Below are 20819 nucleotides of genomic sequence, written 5' to 3' on the forward strand. Positions count from 1 at the left end.
TTTTTCTTGCCAGTATCATTTCAGTGTTATGACGTGTGTACGTACTGGGACTACAATTTTGTACTGTAAGAACTACAAATGTTTACTGCGCATGTCGGTTGTGACGTGTAAGGGGCCAAATGCGCAGGCCCAGTAGGGGAGTATAAATGTAAGTGTCAGATGATTTATGACACACAGTGTCCCGAGACTACTCGGTGCTGTTCACTTGCTAGCAATAAAGTTGCCTTGTTTGGAACCAAAATTTGCCTTTCGTCTCCTGATTCCCCACCTGTTTCATTGGCGACCCAGATGGGACAGAAGTAGAAAGGGGAATCGGATTATATTCTTCCCCTCCCCCACTGCGGTCGGATCGGGTCATCGACCCCCACCCGAGAAGGTGGTGAGTGGCCACCGCTGATTTCAGCGTCCATCTCCCGGAGGAGGGCCGATCAACTCCGCCTGACTGTAGAGGGGGCTGTGTGGTTCCGACAAGGCACCTTTTTCCATTTCAGAGAGAAGCGTACGACGGCGCGGCCTGCGACCCCGGCGGACAGGCGAGTATACTCTACGTAGTGACCGGCCCAGTAAGGACCGAAGAAGAGGCGTGATCACCCTCTTTTAGCCAGTGACTAATACGGACTATTGGTATACGACTAGGTCCCGAAACTCACTAGGCTCCGACGACGAAACCGAGCGGCGAACGGGAGGGTTTCTTGTGGCGTATGAAAGTGTGTGAATGGGCTTGCAGTTCCAGGCCGGGCGACCGCGTCCTGGTCAGGCCGAGTGTTGACCCTTCTGTGTCTGGTGGAACGAGACCCCTTACTCCTCCACCGCCCCTTTCCCCCTTTGTCCGTCACCTGTCCTTTGGCACTCAGGTTAGGATGGGCGGGGGTGGGTCTTCACCGTTAGATTTAATGACGGAACACTTTAGCGAAGTGTTCGACCTAGATAAATGTAGCAGGGCCGGGATGATACAGAGATGTCAATTTATGTGGCCAGGGCTAGGAATTGCTGGATGGCCCCCGGAAGGGTCATTCGAGTATGAAAAAGTGGCGGCGGTCATGAATATTGTTATAGTCGAGGGAAACCCAGGCTGTCCCGAGGACATTCCATACATAGAAGCGTGGTTGGATGTAGTCCGGGATCCGCCGGCTTGGGCCCAACGAAAGGTAGAAAAGGCCGCCCTCATGTTGGTAAAGCAGAGAAAAGGCCGAAAAACTAAACTTAAAACCCTGCCGACCCATGCCTTCGCTCTCCAAAGCTCGGCAACCGCTGCCGTCCCGAAGGCCGCAGGGACCGCCCCCATACGGCCTACCGCCCCTAGCGCTGAAGCCACTGAGACCACGCCCCCTGCTACCATTGGTAAGGCAGGAGCTACGCCCAGTACGACCAACACACTTTCTAGAATGAAACCCCCAAAGAAAACCCCAGGGAAAGTTCAGGGTTTGCCCGAAAAGAAGCCTCCAAAAGCCCCGATACTTGCTACGGCGGAAGCATACGAAGATGACATCGCGCCACCGCCATATGCCCCGATATACCCCGACATCGCGAGCCTGGAGGAGGGCCCGGATAACGCTGAGGCTTCCGGGTCAGAGTCGGATGCCGGAGAGATGTCCCGTCCAGACTCACCTGAGTCACCTGGCCCCGCAACCATACGGAAGAGTAAACGGGTTGTGAAGAACATTACTCGATTCCCTCAATCGAGTCCGCGCAATGCCCTCCCTTCGAGCAGGAAAGGGGGAGCCACCCACTTATTTCCAGTTCGACAATCTACCACCTATACCCCTAACCCGGTGGAAGGGGGGGGCCAGCCCATTGAATCAACAGTTTATAGCCACGTTCCCTTCTCAAGTGCCGACTTGTATAACTGGAAATTGCATGGGCCGTCCTACGACCAGAAACCCGAGCAGTTGGTAGAGCTGGTGGAAGGCATTATATACAGTTATAATCCGACTTGGGGAGACCTTAGGCAGTTGAGCGCCCACATCCTGACCACTGAAGAACGCCGCCTTTTACAACAAAATATGGAGCAAGCCGTCCGGGATGCGAACCCTACCCATGCCAACTTACAGAACCTAATAGAGACGGAGGCGCCCATCGCTGCCCCTGCGTGGGACTACCGAACCGCTGAAGGCCAAACCCTTATCCGCCGATACCAGCAGGCGTACCTGGCCGCCTTAAAGAAAGGGAAGCAGAAGGTTACCAACATGGGGAAAATCCACAGTGTAGTCCAACAAAAGGACGAGAGTCCAGGGGACTTCCTTGAACGACTTATGGAGGCATTCAGAAGGCACAGCCCGATAAATCCCGAAGACCCTAAGAACCTCCCAACCGTGGTTATGAGTTTTGTTAGCCAGTCAGCACCGGATATACGAAGAAAGCTACAGAGAACGGAGGGGTTCGAAGGGATGAGCCTCAGCCAACTGAAAGCTATAGCTGATCACGTATTCGGATATCGCGACCAGGAAGAGAAGACGGAGGCCCGAAAGGAATCGACCAGGCGGATGCGGGAGAAGGCAGATGTGTTGGCCACGGTGCTGGAAGAACGGATGAGGTCTAGACCAAAGGGGAGGGGCAGAAGAACAAGAGGAACGCGGTCCCCCATAGGACGTAACCAGTGTGCAAATTGTCGACAAGAAGGACACTGGTGGGCTGATTGCCCAGAGGAGATACGGGACAGCCCGAGAGAAGAGGAACCATGGGACCGGCAGAGAGAGGAGGAGACGGGCGACCGTACAGGGGCCCCCAGACGAGGCCGGGGAAGGGGCCGAAGAGATAGAGGACGGGATGACCGGAGGGAATGGCAGATGGCTGTGGACGCTACCCGAGACAGCACAGCATGAAGAAACCGGGAGGGCAGAGTCCCCACTGACCCTCTGGTGGAAATTCGGGTGGGGACAGAGTCTATGAAGGCCTTACTAGACACGGGGGCCCAGCGATCTGTTATCACCACCGCCATAGCCCCAGCCACGAAAGAAACTATACCAATTGTGGGAGCCTCCGGGAAATCCCTTGCGGCCCCCCTCCTCAAGGAGCGCCAAGTCCAGATCGGAGGGACGATGGTGTCTCATCAGTTCATACACATCCCTGGATGCCCAGTCCCCTTGATTGGTCGGGACCTGCTCTGTAAGCTCCAGGCCACCTTGAAGTTCAAGACCACGGGTGAAGTGGAAGCTCGCTTTGAAGATCGGCCAGTAACACTTATCTGTCCAGTAAGAGAAGAATGGAGACTACACGCTCCCTCAACTGTAGGACCTGGCGACTGCCGTTACGACCAGAATACCCCTTTTGCCCAGCAGAGGCGAGCCATAATGGATGAAGTGCCTGATGTATGGGCAGAAGTGAACCCCGGAGGACTGGCCGTTAACGCTATCCCCATCTGGATTGAGCTCAAACCGAATGCTCAAGTTGTCAACCAAGGACAATACCACGTCCCCTATGCAGCCCGGCATAGTATGCACACTCATCTACAGAAACTCCTTCAACAGGGGGTTCTTAAACCAATCAGATCCGCATGGAATACCCCATTGTTGCCCGTTAAGAAGCCAGGAACATCCGAATACAGACCCGTCCAGGACTTGAGGAAAGTCAACAACCAGGTAGCCGACATAGTCGCCCTCGTACCAAACCCCTACTCCATCTTAGCCCAAGTGCCATCCCAGACCAAGTGGTATAGTGTCATTGATCTGAAGGACGCCTTCTTCTCCATCCCCCTTGCTGCCGACAGCCAGAAGTTGTTTGCCTTCACGTGGGAAGACTTACAGACGGGAACCAAGCAGCAATATACATGGACCCGGCTTCCTCAGGGGTTCAAGAACTCCCCCACCCTCTTCGGCGACCAACTCGCCCAGGACCTGAAGACGTATCAGGACGAGTACGGGCCGGTCGTTCAATACGTGGACGACCTGTTGGTGGCCCGTGAAACGTACACGGACTGTGCAGAAGCTACCCTTTACCTCTTGAAGACCCTGGAAGCCCAGGGGTACCGAGCCAGCCAGAAAAAGGCCCAGATATGCGAGATCGAAGTCGAATACCTGGGTTTTCGCCTACGAGAAGGAACCCGAAGGCTCGGTACCCCCCGAACCCAAGCTATCCGCAACCAACCCACCCCTGCGAATAAGAAGGAATTGCGGGCACTCCTCGGAGCCGCTGGATATTGCCGCATTTGGATCATCAATTTTGCTATCCTAACCCACAGTTTGTATGCCAAACTGAAGGGGCCTGAACTCGAGGGCCAAGATCTCCGGTGGGAGAAAAGCGAACTGAAAGCCCTTCAGGACCTTAAGGATGCCCTTGCGGCCCCACCAGCGCTCGGACTGCCAGATGTGACTAAGCCGTTCCACTTGTTCATCGACGAAAAGAAGGGATTGGCACTTGGAGTCCTCACCCAACTGGTCGGCACCTGGCAACGCCCTGTAGCATACCTCTCCAAGGGCATGGACAATGTGGCACGAGGATGGCCGGGCTGCCTCCGAAGCATTGCGGCGGCCTGTCTGCTGATACACGAGGCCAATAAGCTCACCTTCGGCCAGACACTCTTTGTGACCACACCCCACACCATCCGCGGCCTACTCGAGAGCCATGGACCTAGATGGATGACCAACTCCCGATTGGTCAAATACCAAGCCCTCCTGTGCGAAAATCCGGAGGTGCGGATCCTGGACACAACCAACCTTAATCCCGCCACCCTCCTTCCGGCCCCTGAATCACCACTCCACGACTGAGGAGGTAATGGCCACTGTGCACTCGAGCAGACCTGACCTGAAGGACCAACCCTGGCAAGGGGGCATCACCCTTTTTACCGATGGAAGCAGCCAGGTGATAGAGGGAATTCGAAGAGCTGGCTATGCTGGTGTGTCTGAGGACCACGTGATCGAGGCTATGGCTCTGCCGCCCGGAACGTCAGCCCAGAAGGCGGAACTGATAGCTCTCACCAGAGCCCTCCGGTGGGCTGAAGGAAAAGTTGTTAACATCTACACAGATTCCAAATACGCTTTTCTCACCCTCCAGGTGCATGGAGCCTTGTACAAGGAGAGGGGATTTCTGACAGCTGAGGGGAAAGGACTTGCAAATGCCGCTGAGATCTGCCAGTTACTCGAGTCAGTATGGAAACCGAAGAAGGTGGCTGTGATGCACTGTAGGGCCCACACCGGGAGAACGGACCCTATCGCCCGGGGAAATCAGCGGGCAGACGACGCTGCAAAAAGGGCAAGTCAGCTCCCCCACTCCTCTCACCCTTCTGACCCCGTACTCGTCGTCCAGCTCCCTACAGAGACCCCTATCTACACCCCCCAAGAAACGGAGTGGGCCCAACAAGAGGGTCTGGAGTCACGCAATGGCTGGTGGATACTACAGGATGGGCGCATATGGATACCCGAAGCCTTGGCCTGGACGGTGGCCAAGGAGGCTCACGACCGCACCCACCTGGGCAGGGACGCCCTGGGGCGCTTACTTGAGAAGACCTACTATATCAACAAACTATCCCTGTGGACCAAAAACGCTTCCAGCCGATGCGCAACTTGTGCCCGGAACAACCCTCGAACGGGGCCCGGCCCTATGCCAGGACATGTTCTCCGAGGCACCAGCCCTTTCCACGTATGCCAGATTGACTTCACACACATGCCCCCGGCACGAGGCTACAAAGCTATCCTCGTCGCCGTGTGTACCTACACCGGATGGATTGAAGCCCAGCCCACTAGAACGGAAATGGCTAAAGAAGTCACCTCCCTACTGCTTCATCAAATCCTACCCAGATACGGTCTCCCCAAGCAAATAAACTCTGACAACGGTCCCGCCTTCGCCAGCGAAGTAACACAACAGCTCAGTACCAGACTGGGCCTCGATTGGAAGTTGCATTGTGCCTGGAGACCCCAAAGCAGTGGAGTAGTGGAGAGGGCTAACCGATCCCTGAAGAACCAGCTAGCCAAGCTATGCCAAGAAGCAAAAGCCAAATGGCCCGACCTGCTCCCACTGGCCTTGCTGCATCTTAGGTGTACCCCCAAGGCTACCGGCCTTACTCCTTACGAGATGATGTATGCTAGGCCACCACCACTACCCTCTTTTCCCGACTCCTTGCAGATACAGGGCGAGAGTTCCTTAGTGAAACAGATGAAAGCATTACATGAGGTAGTGCAAGACATCCAGCAATACACTGAAAGAGTAGCTCCCTTGGTTCTCACCAGTCCCACACATCGGTTCAGGGTAGGAGATGAGGTCTGGGTAAAAGAGTGGGATGAATCTGACTGCCTAAAGCCCAAATGGAAGGGGCCCTCCCTTGTTCTCCTAACGACCTCAACCGCTGTTAAAATTGCAGGAAGCCCAGTGTGGATACATTGGACCCGACTGAAACCTGCTGCTCCCACTAGCAGCACCCTGAAGCGTTGGACTGCGCACCAACATCCTGACGCTCCATTACGGCTGACTCTAAGAAAGACGTGAACCACCAGATTCATGCCTGCCCAGCAACAGGAACTCAGCTTCTGGACCCACTGCGTTTTTGGCTCTCTGTTTATCGCAGCCTTCATCGTGGGCCTCATTATCTTCTTGCTGCAAAAGCTCAGATACCTCCCACCACATATATAATGCTGACCATCTTCCTTCTCCTGTGTGCAGTCCCGAGCTATCCTGCCACCCTGAGCCTGAATTGCACTGAATGTTTGCGCCTCGTGCGCCATCGTATAGAGGGAGGATATCACCTAGTCACCACCCTCATTCACCAGACGCAGCCCCCGGAAGGCGATTGCCGGCTTCTCCCGACTTGTGCCCTCATCACTCCGAATGGCCTCCAACAGTTCCACAGATGCCTCCAAGGAAATCTCACTATCTGCCATAGCCCTACCAAGCCGAGATACTACAATGTCACCCTCAGCGTAGGACTCCCTGCGTATGTGGCCGGGCCTCCGGGAGTCGAGGGAGATGGCATTCTGTATTACATAAATTCCACTCGCATCCTTGTCGGTGGCATCCAAACTGTAGCAACCCTAACCTTCGACGTCTGTGCCGCCATGGACAAACACCCTTGGTCTCGCAAGTGTGGCAGCCAGAGTTGGCGTAAGGCATATGTTAACGACCACAAGTATGTCTGCCCCTTCAGTCCAGACATGAGATGCTGCTCCCCGTGGGTTTGGCTCCCATGCGCCGGCGACACTCGAGCCTCGGGCTGGGACCGAGTATGTGCTTATACGGGAGGAGGATATGCCGGATGCACCGGCCTGGACGAGTTTCGTCGAGGTTCTGGTAACTATGTGTCCCTAGACTGGCCCATTCGAGGACACGACATGCCATGGAGAGGGACGTGGGGCCTCGGCATTGACGGCGGAGGAATGGATCCGTTGACATATATTACCATATATCAGAGTCTCGAAACGAAGCCTCCTACGCACTACCAGACTACTGTCGTCGGCTACCAAGACGTATTCGATGAAATCGCTCGTGCTGAACAGACCGAGACTAAATTCCCCATTTCCCCAGAAGCCCGGAATATGTTCCTCAACTTGGCTGAAAACATTGCCCTCTCCCTGGGAATTGCCAACTGTTTCGTCTGTGGAGGCACCGACATGGGTGAACAATGGCCCTGGGAAGCGAGAGAGATCCGACAGCAAACATGGGATGCACTCAACACCACCAACATTACCTTTCCCCAGCGGCCGAAGCCGTACGAATGGGCCCTGAGAACAAATATCATAGGTACCCTCTGCGCTAGTCGAGCGCCATCGAAGCGTTACTCTGTACCAGTGGGAGATTCCGCTTGCACGGGGGTTCTTCAGTATAATGGAAGCCGGACGACCTGGTGGCAAACAGACAACCTGCCCGCCCCGGAGCCTATCTGGACAGAACCCACCTTGAACACGACATGGACGTACGGAGGAAACGCCTCCCTCAAGTGGGTAGCCCCGGCGGGCTACTACTATATCTGCGGACGCAGGGCCTATGAACAGCTCCCGGCCCGCTGGTACGGTACCTGTCTCTTGGGCACTGTCCGACCTAGTTTTTTCCTTCTGCCCCTGCGAGTCGGCGAAACTTTGGGTATCCCCCTATACGTGGACAAGGGGCCTGATAACCCTGCCAGACGTAAACGGTCTTTCCCAAACATCAAGCCCAAAGTCCAAATTGGAGACTGGAAAGACAACGAGTGGCCGCCTGAACGCATCATTCATTACTATGGACCGGCCACATGGGCTGAAGATGGTACATACGGGTACCGTACCCCTATCTACATGCTAAATCGCATTATTCGCCTACAGGCCGTACTCGAAATCCTTACCAACGATTCGGCCCTTGCCCTCAATATCCTAGCTCGACAGAACACTAAGCTCATTACCGCAGTTTACCAAAATCGCTTGGCTCTTGACTACCTCTTAGCCCAGGAGGGCGGGGTGTGTGGCAAGTTTAACCTCAGTAATTGCTGCTTACAGATTGATGACCAGAGCCATGTCATCAGAGAAATAACTGACCGGATGGTCAAATTAGCCCACGTCCCCGTCCAGACCTGGAACAGTGCGTGGGATTGGACTTCCTCCCTAACCAACTGGCTACCAACCTCCGGGAGCCTGCATGGCCTCCTCGTCATGGGTGGCCTGTTCTTGTTGTCCTGCTTATTAATACCTTTGTCTCTCCCCTTGGTTTTCAGGTGCTTCCGCTCCACCATGGAAAGCATCGCTGATCGCCGTGCTGCTGCCCAACTTATGGCTCTCCAGATGTACTCCCCCATTCCCCAGTCTGATGAAGCTGACGATGAAGCACCTTGTGGCTGATGGGCACTTTTCACCTCCTGAGTCACTTAATGAGCCAGTACCCTTGTGCCAGCATAAGACCGGCTACAAAGGGGGGGGGATTCCACTAGGGGCCTTCCGTCTCAACCCCGGCGAAGCAACCACCGGCTGCGCAAGGGCTTAGGGCTTGCTTGTTGCCTCCCTCGCTAACTATCCTTGTCCTTTCTTTCCTTTTCAGGGTTCATGGAGGATGGAGGTGATACTCTCCACCAGAATGGATGTTCAAGTATCAAAAGGGGGGAATGAAGGAGTGGAACGCCGGATACTGCTCGAATACTATGAATACTACTGAGCAACAGGACAACCTCATGTTTTTGTGCCTACTGATGGACTTATACTTATGCACTCTACCTCTGCTTTTGGCTGTTTAGCCACACCTTATCACTGCACTGGACATTTGTGCCTTATCCAGTTTTACTGTTTACTAACGAAAGAAGTTTGCTGTTTACTAATGTAAAGATAGAATGCAGGGCTATTAGACATATAGCTTGTAACAGTAGTTTGCAAGGCCTATACAAGACCAGCTTGCATGTAGCAGCGCCATCTGAATAGACGACCTTGGTGGGTGCTGACACCCCGCCCTGCATTCCTGAGCCGAACGAACCTTATCTCCTGTGCTAGAAAGGAGCATTGTGTGTGTGAAGAATAAGCTGCTAAGTTTCGTTTTTCTTGCCAGTATCATTTCAGTGTTATGACGTGTGTACGTACTGGGACTACAATTTTGTACTGTAAGAACTACAAATGTTTACTGCGCATGTCGGTTGTGACGTGTAAGGGGCCAAATGCGCAGGCCCAGTAGGGGAGTATAAATGTAAGTGTCAGATGATTTATGACACACAGTGTCCCGAGACTACTCGGTGCTGTTCACTTGCTAGCAATAAAGTTGCCTTGTTTGGAACCAAAATTTGCCTTTCGTCTCCTGATTCCCCACCTGTTTCACATGGATCCCAGAAAAGCACCCACAGACCCCCCCAAAAAATTAGGATTCTAAGTCAGTCCAGGACAGCAGAGTCAATAAACTAATAATGTTTATGGTCACAGAACAGTGAACAGAAAAAGGTGAAATCAGCAAGCAATTATAAAACTATCTAAACATGTGTTTACTACCTGGATAGTACTTGGGGAAGTCAGGAAATTTAGCTGCTCACGGGTTATAAAGTATAACTGCTCACAGGGCATGAGATCTTTCTCTCTCTGCTCCCTGGCTGAAACTGGAGAAAATCCAGTACATTCAGGGTAGTTTTGAAATCCAGGGCCAATCAGAGCCTAGGGCATCAATTTTGAAAATAGCTGCCCAATGGTACTGCAGATTCCCTCTTCAGTGTCAGCTTATGGAAAGGCATGGCAAGGCAGTCTTTTTCTGCAATAGCTTTAAAACTTAAAACAAGTGCCATCTGCCTGGTTAATTAGGAGAAATACACTTCATGAAATAATTAATACAGTTTTCAGGCTCAGAAACCCAATGTTTTGTCACAGAGGCTGACAGCAAGTGGGCTACCGACGCAGCCATGACATGACCCTCTAGGGTCAGCCCAGCCTGGATTATAAGTGAAGGAAATGCAATCTGCCAGCCAATTAGAGATGGTGCATTTCCAGATGGCGACCCCCATCCTGTTGGGATCAAAAGAAATAAAAAGCTGGGCAGACTGTCTGTGAGGTCTGGTCTGATCCATGTAATAGGCCAATGCTCTCTTGCACTCCAAGATGTGCAAGGTGCTCTCGCCAGGATGGGCATGAGTTCAGAGAAAGAATGTTGGCAAGACAATCAACTAATTCAGATGGAAATCCGACACCACCTTTGGCAGGAACTTAGGGTGCATGCAGAGGACTACTCTTTTGTGATGGAACTTCGTATAAGGTGCATCCACTATTAAGGCCTGAAGCTTACTAACTCTACAAGCTGAAGTAACAGCCACCAAGAAAATGACCTTCCAAGTCAAGTACTTCAGATGGCAAGTATCCAATGGCTCCAAAGGAGCAGCTGGGTGAGAACAATATTGAGGTCCCATGACACAGGTGGAGGTTTGACCGGGGGCTTTGACAAAAGTAAACCTCTCATAAATCAAACTAGAGGCTGTCCAGAGATGGGCTTACCTTCTATACGATAATGATCAGCACTGATCACACAGAGGTGTACCCTTACAGAGTTGGTCTTAAGACCAGATTCAGGTAAGTATAGAAGGTATTCAAGCAGAGACTGTGTAGGGCAAGCAAGGGGATCTATGGCTTTGCTCTCACACCAGACGGCAAACCTCCTCCATTTGAAAGAATAATACCTTTTAGTGGATTCTTTCTTGGAAGCCAACAAGACCCAAGAGACACTCTTCAAAAGACACAAGGAAGCAAATTCTACGCTCTCAACATCCAGGCTATAAGAACCAGAGACTGAAGAAGTTTGGGATGTAGAAGACATCCCTCGTTCTGAGTTATGAGGGTTGGAAAACACTCCAATCTCCATGGTTCTTTGGAGGATACTCCAGAAGTAGAGGGAACCCGATCTACCAAGGCAAATATGGAATGATCAGAATCATGGTTCCTCGGACTTAAGTTTGAGTTTCAGCAAAGTTTTCCCCACAAGAAGTATGGGAGGATACGCATACAGCAGACCTGTCTCCCAATGGAGAAGGAAGGCATCCGACGCTAGTCTGCCGTGGGACTGAAGCCTGGAAAAGAACTGAGGGACTTTGTAATTGATTTGAGTGGCAAAGAGATTCACCGAGGGGGTTCCCCATGTTCAGAAGATCTTGCGGACAACAGTCATGCTTAGAGACCACTCGTACAGTTGCATAACCCTGCTCAGTCTGTGTGCACACAAATTGAAAAAAAAAAAAAAAAAAAATATATATATATATATATATATATATATATCTCAGATCTGAGTACACTAATTGGGGGTTGTGTACATGTTTGGGATGTTTTGTGCTATTGCAGAAGTGGGGTTGGGGTCTTGGTAACTGTAATTATAGTTTTGAACATCTTTATTGCCTTTGTAACTTATCGCAACACCTTGCACTAGTTTTATTTAATACTATCAAACTTTAACAATTGGTACCAACTTTAAGGAACATAACCAAGTGTTTCTATTTACTTTACCATTTAATAAAATATTTAATATTTTTTTCTTGTCAAATTCCTTGGTTGCGTGGAGTTTATTTGGGAACCCTAGTTGAAACTGTGACATCCTATATATATAATAATTCTCACCTCCAACAGGATGTGCTTGGGACCGTGCCTGCCGGAAGTGGTCTGCTAGGCAGGCACGCACTGACCTCAGTGACATCAGTGACAGACAATTTGGCAAAGCAAAACAATCTGAGTGCTGGCCATTAGGACACAGGGTTGATAGGAGAGTTTTAAAAGACTGAAGGAACCGAAAGTGTTAAATGGGGGGAGGGGGGGAGTTCTGAAAGACATGAACATTTGGGAAAGGAAAACAATCTGAATGCTGGCCATTAGGACACAGGGTAGATAGGAGAGTTTTAAAAGACTGAAGGAAACGAAAGTGTTAAACTGGAGAAGGGGGGGGAGTTGTGAATGACTGAAAGACATGCAAATTTGGGACAGGAAAACAATCTCAATGCTGGCCATTAGCACACAGGGTACATAGGAGAGTTTTAAAAGACTGAAGGAACCAAAAGTGTTATGGGGGGGGGGGGGGGGGGGGGGGGCAAATTCTGAATGAATGAAAGAAATGAAAATTTACGAGGAACATAATCTGAATGCCCGGCATTTATACACAGGGTAGATAGGACACTTTTTTTAAAAAATGAAGGACGTGAAAGTATTACATCTTGGGGGAGGGGTGAGGAGGAAAGCGGTGGGGTATCCGGATACTGGGCGTTAGGGCCACGGGGGTACATAGACTTTTGAAAGCCTTAACGAACACAGTGTGGGAAGGAGGAGGAAAAGGAGGGGAGGGAACGGGGTGAGGGGCATTAGGAACAGGGGAGGGGGCCCTGTCACACACTCTCATTCTCACACACACACTGTCACACAGACAGTCTCACTCTGTCACACACCCGCACATTCACTCTGGCTCTCTCTCTCAAACATACACACTCCCAGGAAAACCTTGCTAGCGCCCGTTTCATTCGTTCCAGAAACGGGCCTTTTTTACTAGTTCCTATATATTTATTTCTTTACTTATTGTATTTACCTGCTCCACCACTAGGGGGTTTACATTACAGCTGTGTTTATGAAGGTCCTTACCCGATTCTGAAACACAAGGACTTGCTCCACAGCAAGATTGTGGCTGTGAGACACAGCAGCTGCTTGGACACGTTGACTCCTTACCTGAGGAGACAGAAATTGTCAACCAACCAAGGTCAGTCTCTGAGCCCCCTCCCCAACCCCCCCCCCCCCCAAAAAAAAATCCCACTGCTCTTAAGATAGCCTTCCTGCATTTTAGAAATCCTTCTAAGGGTCATCACTCCTGTGCTCCATGATTAGTGGCCTCAAACATACCTTCTCTTGCTGCTTCCCACAAATCCAAAGCGATCCTGAAGGCCTGAGCAACCGTCAGAGCCACAGCCTGTGCCTGCAAAGAATGAGAAAGAGGACAGCTGGATAATATAGGGACTGCTCAACACAAGAGGATAATGACTTTGATGATCTGTCTTCTTCTCTCAAAAATATACTGTACAGGTTGCTACCATTCTCCACATAATGCAGAAAAATGTATTAAATCCCACTGCAGCTCCTTGTGAAACCATTTGTGTTATGCTGCCACCTACTGCTTTTCAGAAAACTGCATCAACCTCTTAACATGGACTTTCCTTCCTCTGACTGGGACAAGTGCTTATGAAAATTATGGTAATTTCCCTTGTGAATCAGATTCTCCATTTTGTGAGCTAGAATTCTGAAGGCCTTACAGCTTAGCCTCAACTGTCTGCATCTCCAGATTTTAGAAGAATCGTCTCTGTAGATCTATTCAGCTGTGTAGCAATCAGACTCTCATTTCTCTTCATCATCCTAAGACAACAAGTGGGTAATGTTGTCTCGTTACCCTGGGTTTGCATTCCTGGTAAAGAATGTGGGGAGAAGGGAACTGTGTTTATACTGAACAGTGACTTACAATTTTCTTCTTTGGAGAGAGGAAGGCATGACACTCCAGAGTTTCATTGGACTGATTCTGTGCCACATATGCAAACACTTTGTTCTGAACTTTATCCGTTGTACAGTATGAGATTCTGGATAAGAAAAGAAGAAAGAAGATGTTCTTTTTTTATTTGGGGAGGACAGGATTGTTTGGGAGGAGGGCTTCTTTGTTTTTAAACAGAAGACACCATGCCTGCCACTTAACAGACAGAAATGAGTAATTGGTTATCACACACATGGACATTTTACACAATGCCAACAGATGACCGTTGTCAGATTAAAATAATTTTGCAACAAAAAAGATGTCTCACAAAAGGGAAGGTTGGTCACAGGTATTCTGGCATTTCATCTTTAAACCTGAAGGTCATGAGTTCAATTCCTGTAGGTATCCAATCATCTGAAAAGCTGTCACCCACAAATACTGATGCTACAGAACACTGCTGCTGTACTGTGTACGTAATGTAACCCTACCATTTCATGTCGGGGTATGGGGGAAACAAACCAAGTCAGTGCTATGTTTACCCAACTGCATGCAATCTGGACTACACCCCCTGTATGCAGCAGGACAAAATCAGGGCCGGCTCAGCCTGTTGCCCCTGACTTGGAGCTAAATGGTCACCCTAAAATTAAGGAACATGCCATACTGCTGAGGAGCCACCTTTCTAGTGTCTGACTGCATATGCAGTTCCACAAGTTAGTTACTATCTATCTCAACTCCCCTTACTCTGTATTATCTGTCTAAATCCAGTGCATCCCAAATTTTTAACCAGTATAACCCCATTTTAACATTTAAAAAGTCAAGTGACCTTGGATGATGATGAAAATAAAATAGCAGATCTTCACTCCCCTGCCCATCTCTCTCCTCCTCCTCCCCCCACATATCCCAAGGATAAAGGCAGCAGTGATGGTAATCGTAGCAGCAGTCAGCACAGGGCTGTGTGTGTCAGTGTGTACTTAAAGATCCCAGTATTTTACATGGCTTTACAGTCTATCAGGAAGCAAACAGGAGGAGAGAGCAGGGGTCTGTAAACTCGTTCACCCAGAGCCCCCCCCCCCCCCCCCGGGTGCTGACTGCCACTACTGAGAAAAGGTCACAATTTAAGTTCAGAGGGAGGAGGAGAAACCCTGTTTCTGTGACCCTATCCACTGATGATGTGACCCACAGTTTGGGAATCACTGATCTGTATGTCCCAGTTCCGCTTGCCCCCTTTGCTATCTATTAAAATGTTTTAATGTGTTCTGTACTGGCATTGTAAGTAGCATGTCTCCAACTTCATATCAATTTTCAGTAGTGCTTGATATAGCACCTTTGAGAGGGACTTTCAGAGCAGTTTACAATTAAAAAAAAATTGAGAGAGAGAGAGGGAAAGGAAAAAGAAAAAAAAGAAGGAAAAGAACTACAACTTAACAAGATATGGAGAGCTACAGAATACTGTAGTGCATCTATGTCGTGTGTCCCAGGTTAAGGTTTCAGTAGGTACCGTGTTATTTCTAATAAACACCAGGGCATGCTCAAGGCCTCACACCAGCCCAGTGCCAGAGCCGTGAAAAAAGATTAAAAAAAAAAAGAGAGAGAGAGAGATCCGGTCATTGTGGGGTTGGAATGTGGAGGAGAGCAATGCCAGTAACTGTGAATTTCAGGGGGTGGGTTATTATTGGAGGAATCTAAACAGTATTAGATGGGGAAAGGCGTCTTTGAATAGGAATGTCTTTAGACCAGATTTAAACTCTTCTATAGATTGTTCAAGGCAAAGATATGATGGAAGGGCATTCCATAAAGAGAGGCAGGTCCAGCTGTAATGAAAATATGATGACACGATGTGATTATCAAGAGCATCTAGACTGCCCCATCGTTCTTTAGATTGTAAGCTCCTTTGAGCAGGGACCATCCTTTTTGTTTATTTTGTACAGCGCTGCGTAACCCTAGTAGCGCTCTAGAAATGTTAAGTAGTAGTAGTAGCATTTGGTTGGAGTGAAGAGTTCTGGATGGCATGTAGAGGATTAGAAGGTGAAAAGGGTAGGAGGGAGAACCTGAATAGTGTACCTTATGCACAATGGTTAAGATCTTAAAGGAGTGCCAGTGTGTTATCTGGAGCCAGTACTCCTCATGTAAGAGTAAGGTCAGTATGCTGTAATATGAGCTGTTATAGGAATATTTTATTGTTGCATTTTGCCTGATGTCTAGGATATACTTGCTAAACACAGCTTTAGGTAAATTTCTTCAAAAAGGCAGTAAATTTCAATGAATAAACAAATGCTCAGCATCAATGCTATTATTAATGCATTCAGACAGACTTTCACCCAGAAAGTATGGAACATTTAAGTGTTTAAAAAAGATTTGATGTGCTTATATACAGTATCCTATATAATAATTCTCACCTCCAATGTTCTATGCTTGGGACCGTGGCTCCCTGGCTGCAAGTGGTCTGTGAGGCAGACACGCATGGACGTCACTGACGTCAACACAGCTGATTCCAAGGCAAGGGGAGGAGTAAGGGAAACACGCTGCAGCGTGTTTCCCTACTCCTCCTACTGCCTCGGAATCAGCTGTCCCCCCCCCTCCCGCCCCCCCCCCCCCCCCCCCCGCGCCTGGGACCGTGCCCCATTGAAAGGTGGACCGGTAGGCTGTGTAGATAACCTGACGTCAACGGCTGCTAAAAAGAACAAGTGCCATGGCCCACGCGCGAATAAGCAAACAAAAAAAAAGAGGCTCGAGACTGGCTGCCACGCGCAAAGGCTCCACAGTGCCTGCAGCCCGCCCAAACGTGCCGCGCTCAGTAATCGACAGTACAAAACTGATCAGCTGGGAACACTGCCAACATCGCGAACCGCACTCTCGAAACTGACAGCTCAGCTGACAACACTGCCGGACTACAGAAGCCCTGTACAGAAAGTGCCGCCCGCCCTAACAAAAACACGTAGCCTGCAAGCCACCGGCCGACCCAACAACACTGCTGGCCTCCCGAAGCACTGTCACTAAAGTGCCGCCCACCCTCACAAAACCACAAAGATTGCGAGCCAGCGGGCGTCCCGACACTAACGAGCTCACAGAACTCCCTGCAGAAACAACAGTAATAAAACAGAGAACTCCTACTGACAGAGGCAACTGACAGGCAACACAGAAATGAAAACGAAACTACTCTGAGTAAGTGTGCTATGTACAGACGACGAAAAGAAGGAGGGGAGGGGAGGGGAGGGGAAATAGGGCCAAATTCACAGGTCTACAATGGAAAAACAATACTTCAAAGGGAACCAGCCCTTCTACAGGGTATTAAGTGCAGCTAAAAAACGGCAGGAGGGGGGAGGAAAAACTGCACCAAACACACAGACACTCGCTCTCTCTCTCTCTCACACAGACAGTCTTTCACTCTCTGTCACTGTCACACACACACTAGAAAACACACACACAAAAACACACACACTCTATGTCTCTGTCACACACACACACATACACTCTGAGACAGTGCCTACCCCTGTGCTCCTGCAAGGGCATGCTGCAAGGAGGAGGATATGGAGAGAGACACACACACATACTCTTGTGACACACTATCTCTGTGTCAGACACACATACACACATGCTCTCTCTCACACACAACCAGTCTTGCACTCTCTGTGTCTCACTGCGGAAGGAGGGGAGGGGAGGGTAAGTAGGGGCGAATTCACACAGGTAAACAATGGAAAAACACACACACACTACCAGCAAAAACTTAATGGTGCTCATTTCAAGAATGAAGTTACACACACAGGAATGCATCCAACAATTTGAACATGCAAAAAAAAAAAAAAAAACAGCACCACAACACATGAGTTCATGCACAAGCACAAAGACAAACATGTTGGCAGAATTACAAATTTAGGGAAAGAAAAAAGATAAAAAAAACAAGGACACACAGATATTCCTTCGGATTATAACACTTTTATAACAACTGTTAGGTTACAAAAAAAACCATTCATATAAAACCTTGCTAGCGCCCGTTTCCTTTAAAACAGAAACGGGCCTTTTCTACTAGTTTGATAATATCTAAGCATTGGATGATGGCAGAATAAAAACTGGTTCATCCACTTTGCCCAGATCTTTCTGTCCATCTGTCAAAGACTATATCCAAGCTGCCAATTACAGAGCATTGCTGCTTCTAAGATCCATCTCCCTGTCCAATCTTTTGTCACCTTATTTTTGTACTCCACCCAAGGAGGTTTGATTCAGAACAGAAGACGGATTACATCAAAAAGTTGAAGTCACTTAGATTAGTCTGTGTCCCCTTCCTCACGTAGCTGACGTTCTGCATAACATAGTATGTGATGGCAGATAAAGACCTGAATGGTCCATCCAGCCTGCCCAACAGTCATATTCATTAAATCAACAATTATTATTTATTATTTGTAACTTTTGTATCCCACATTTTCCCACCTTTTTCCAGGCTCAATGTAGCTTACATATAACCGTTAACGGCGTTAGCTGATTCTGGTCTGAACAAATACATGGTATGAATGAATACAAAGTGATATTGTGGTAGAATGAGGTACATGTATGGTAGGTACAATTGGGGGGAACTTAGAGAGGGAAAGGGGGAAGAAGAGTCAGGTAACGTCCGTTACAGTCTTTGGTTACATTGTGTCGCAAGTGTCCAGGTATTTTTATGTTGGGTCGGTGGGGTATGATCTTCTTAACAGGTCTGTCTTTACTGCTTTCCAAAAATTTAGGTGGTCGAAAGTAGTTTTTACTGCTTTTGGCAATGCGTTCCGTAGTTGTGCGCTTAGGTAGGAAAAGCTGGATGCATAGGTGGATTTGTATTTGAGTCCTTTGCTGCTTGGGTAGTGGAGGTTTAGGTATGATCGTGCAGATTTTGTGGTGTTTCTGGTAGGCAGGTCAATGAGGTCTGTCATGTATCCCGGTGCCTCGCCATAAATAATTTTATGAACAGTCGTGCAGATTTTGAAAGTGATACATTCTTTGATTGGTAGCCAATGCAATTTTTCTCTGAGTGGTTTTTATTATATACTTGATCATGGTCTTTCTTTGGTGACTCTGGGACATAGACTGTAGAAGTCCACCCACCTATATCCTTACGTTTCAACTACTGGAGTTGCCATTAAAGTCCACTCCAGCCTATCTGAATCCATCTTGTCATTTGCGGGACACAGACCATAAAACTCTGCCTGGCACTGTCCTCACGTTCCAAATTACTGGAGCTTCCGTCGGTTTTCTCCAGCCCATCCTACAACTATTTTGCTATATGCGGGACTTAGACCGTACAAGCCAGCCCAGCACTGGACTCAGTTGATATACTAAAACCAAAACAGGTGGGGTGTGGGGTGTCGAGGGGAGCACTGTGGAGTTGAGCTGTGGCTGTCCCAATAGTAACCCTGTCACCAAGACCCTGAAGCAGCAGCGCAAAATGCTGGCCACCGTCGGCTTGGGGCAAGAGGGTGAAGACAGCACGGCATGCAGTGCGATTGATGGAAGATAGTACCGACTTCTAAGATAAGTGTCTGTACTTGTACTAAGCGTATCATGCACACGCAGAAAAAATAAAATAAATGAAAAATATAAAAAAATAAATGGGGATATACATAAGAGCAGCAGGAAGTTGACCAGAAATTGAAGGTTTTTTGGACGATGATGAAGGGAACATCTTAGGGATCTGGTTAGCTCCGGTAGATCTTGTGTATCTAGGAGCTCTTTGAGGTCTTTTTCCTTCCTGCTGTGTGCTGCTCGATTCATATTCAGTAAGAGCAGCATAGCTTGTACGTAACCTGATTTAGTCATTTTCGGCAAGTGGAAATCCTTAGTTGATACAGCCAGAGTTTCCATCTAAGCACCACTTGACATGCAAACACATATGCAACCCTTTAAGTTTTGGGTTTTTTATACCATTCATTTTCTAATTAGAGATCCTCTGTGTTCATCCCATGCCTTTTTGAATTCCGCCACAATTTTTTCTCCACCACCTCCCTAAACAGAAAATAATAAAAATGAAGAAAAAGCGGCTAAAGATGTTAAGAGAGGAGACAAGGCCCACTGGCAGCAGCAATCAAAGCACTTTGTACTGGGGAGTTGGCAAGATGGTGACGTGAACCTGCACTGCAAGTGTTTTACCTATTGCTTGAATTGGTTTCCTGAAGAAATGTCGCATTCAAAGAGAAAGGGAGTTGTTCTGGATGTTCCCTTGGCAGCCAAACTTCTTCTCCCATTTAGCAATCAATCTCGCGCTATGCAGTGACTACCTGTTTTGAGAACCAGAGAGCGGGGCCCGGCTGTAGTTGAGGGTGAAGGAGAACCCTCTTCTCTTGTTTCTCCATCGCCTCCGGAACTTGCTCGACCGCTGCAACCCACAGAACTGACAGCACTGATGTTGGTGACCTCTGCGGAAGTGCTAGTGGGCAGCCCCTTGCTGAGGGCGAGTTAGCATTTGGAGCGGATGTGGAGAAGGGTAATATCAAGAATCAGCTAGTTTCACAGCTACTGGCTGAAGCTGCAATGCCATCACTGGAGAACATCTGAATAGTTCTTCAGAAAATGGATGTTTCTGCGGAGAAATCATCAAAGGAAATTGCTCTCATGAGTAAAACTGATGACCACTCTAAGACTTTGACTGATACGAGACTTTTCTGAGCTGATTTCAGCAATCAAGGTAGAAGTAAAATTACTCTAGGAAATCTCTTCCAGTTTGGTCAAAGATAAGATGTTACTTCATAGGAAGATTGAGCAGATTGAAATTTTCAATCGAAGATAGAATTTACGTTGTTTGAATTTTCCTAAGGCTACTGGAATTTCAACTTATGATTGCTTTAGAAAATATTTGGTGGAAGTTCTTAAATATTCCTCCGATTCTATTCCCCCTTTGCACAGAATTTATTACATTTCCTCAAAATCTATAGGTGGATCTGGTGGACCTATGCAACAAGAAGGACAATTAGAGAATTTAAATATATCAGCTTTATTAGAGACCTCCTTGGATGAAAATTCTGAAT

The 20819-nt window shown here is 48.7% G+C and overlaps 1 protein-coding gene across 2 annotated transcripts in view; it reads right to left on the bottom strand.

Annotated features, from left to right (window-relative positions):
* Positions 1 to 20819, bottom strand: part of LOC115465133 (low density lipoprotein receptor adapter protein 1-B-like) — a 92748-nt gene that overhangs the window by 29278 nt on the left and 42651 nt on the right. For both annotated transcript variants that reach the window (XM_030195534.1, XM_030195535.1), the window contains exons 4-6: positions 13825 to 13939; positions 13215 to 13287; positions 12960 to 13043 (exon numbers count right to left, since the gene is read on the bottom strand). In XM_030195534.1, coding sequence (XP_030051394.1) covers positions 12960 to 13043; positions 13215 to 13287; positions 13825 to 13939 — 272 coding nt within the window. The remainder of the gene's footprint in view (positions 1 to 12959; positions 13044 to 13214; positions 13288 to 13824; positions 13940 to 20819) is intronic.

This window comes from Microcaecilia unicolor, chromosome 3 (assembly GCF_901765095.1).
Source record: "Microcaecilia unicolor chromosome 3, aMicUni1.1, whole genome shotgun sequence".
Lineage (NCBI taxonomy): Eukaryota > Metazoa > Chordata > Amphibia > Gymnophiona > Siphonopidae > Microcaecilia > Microcaecilia unicolor.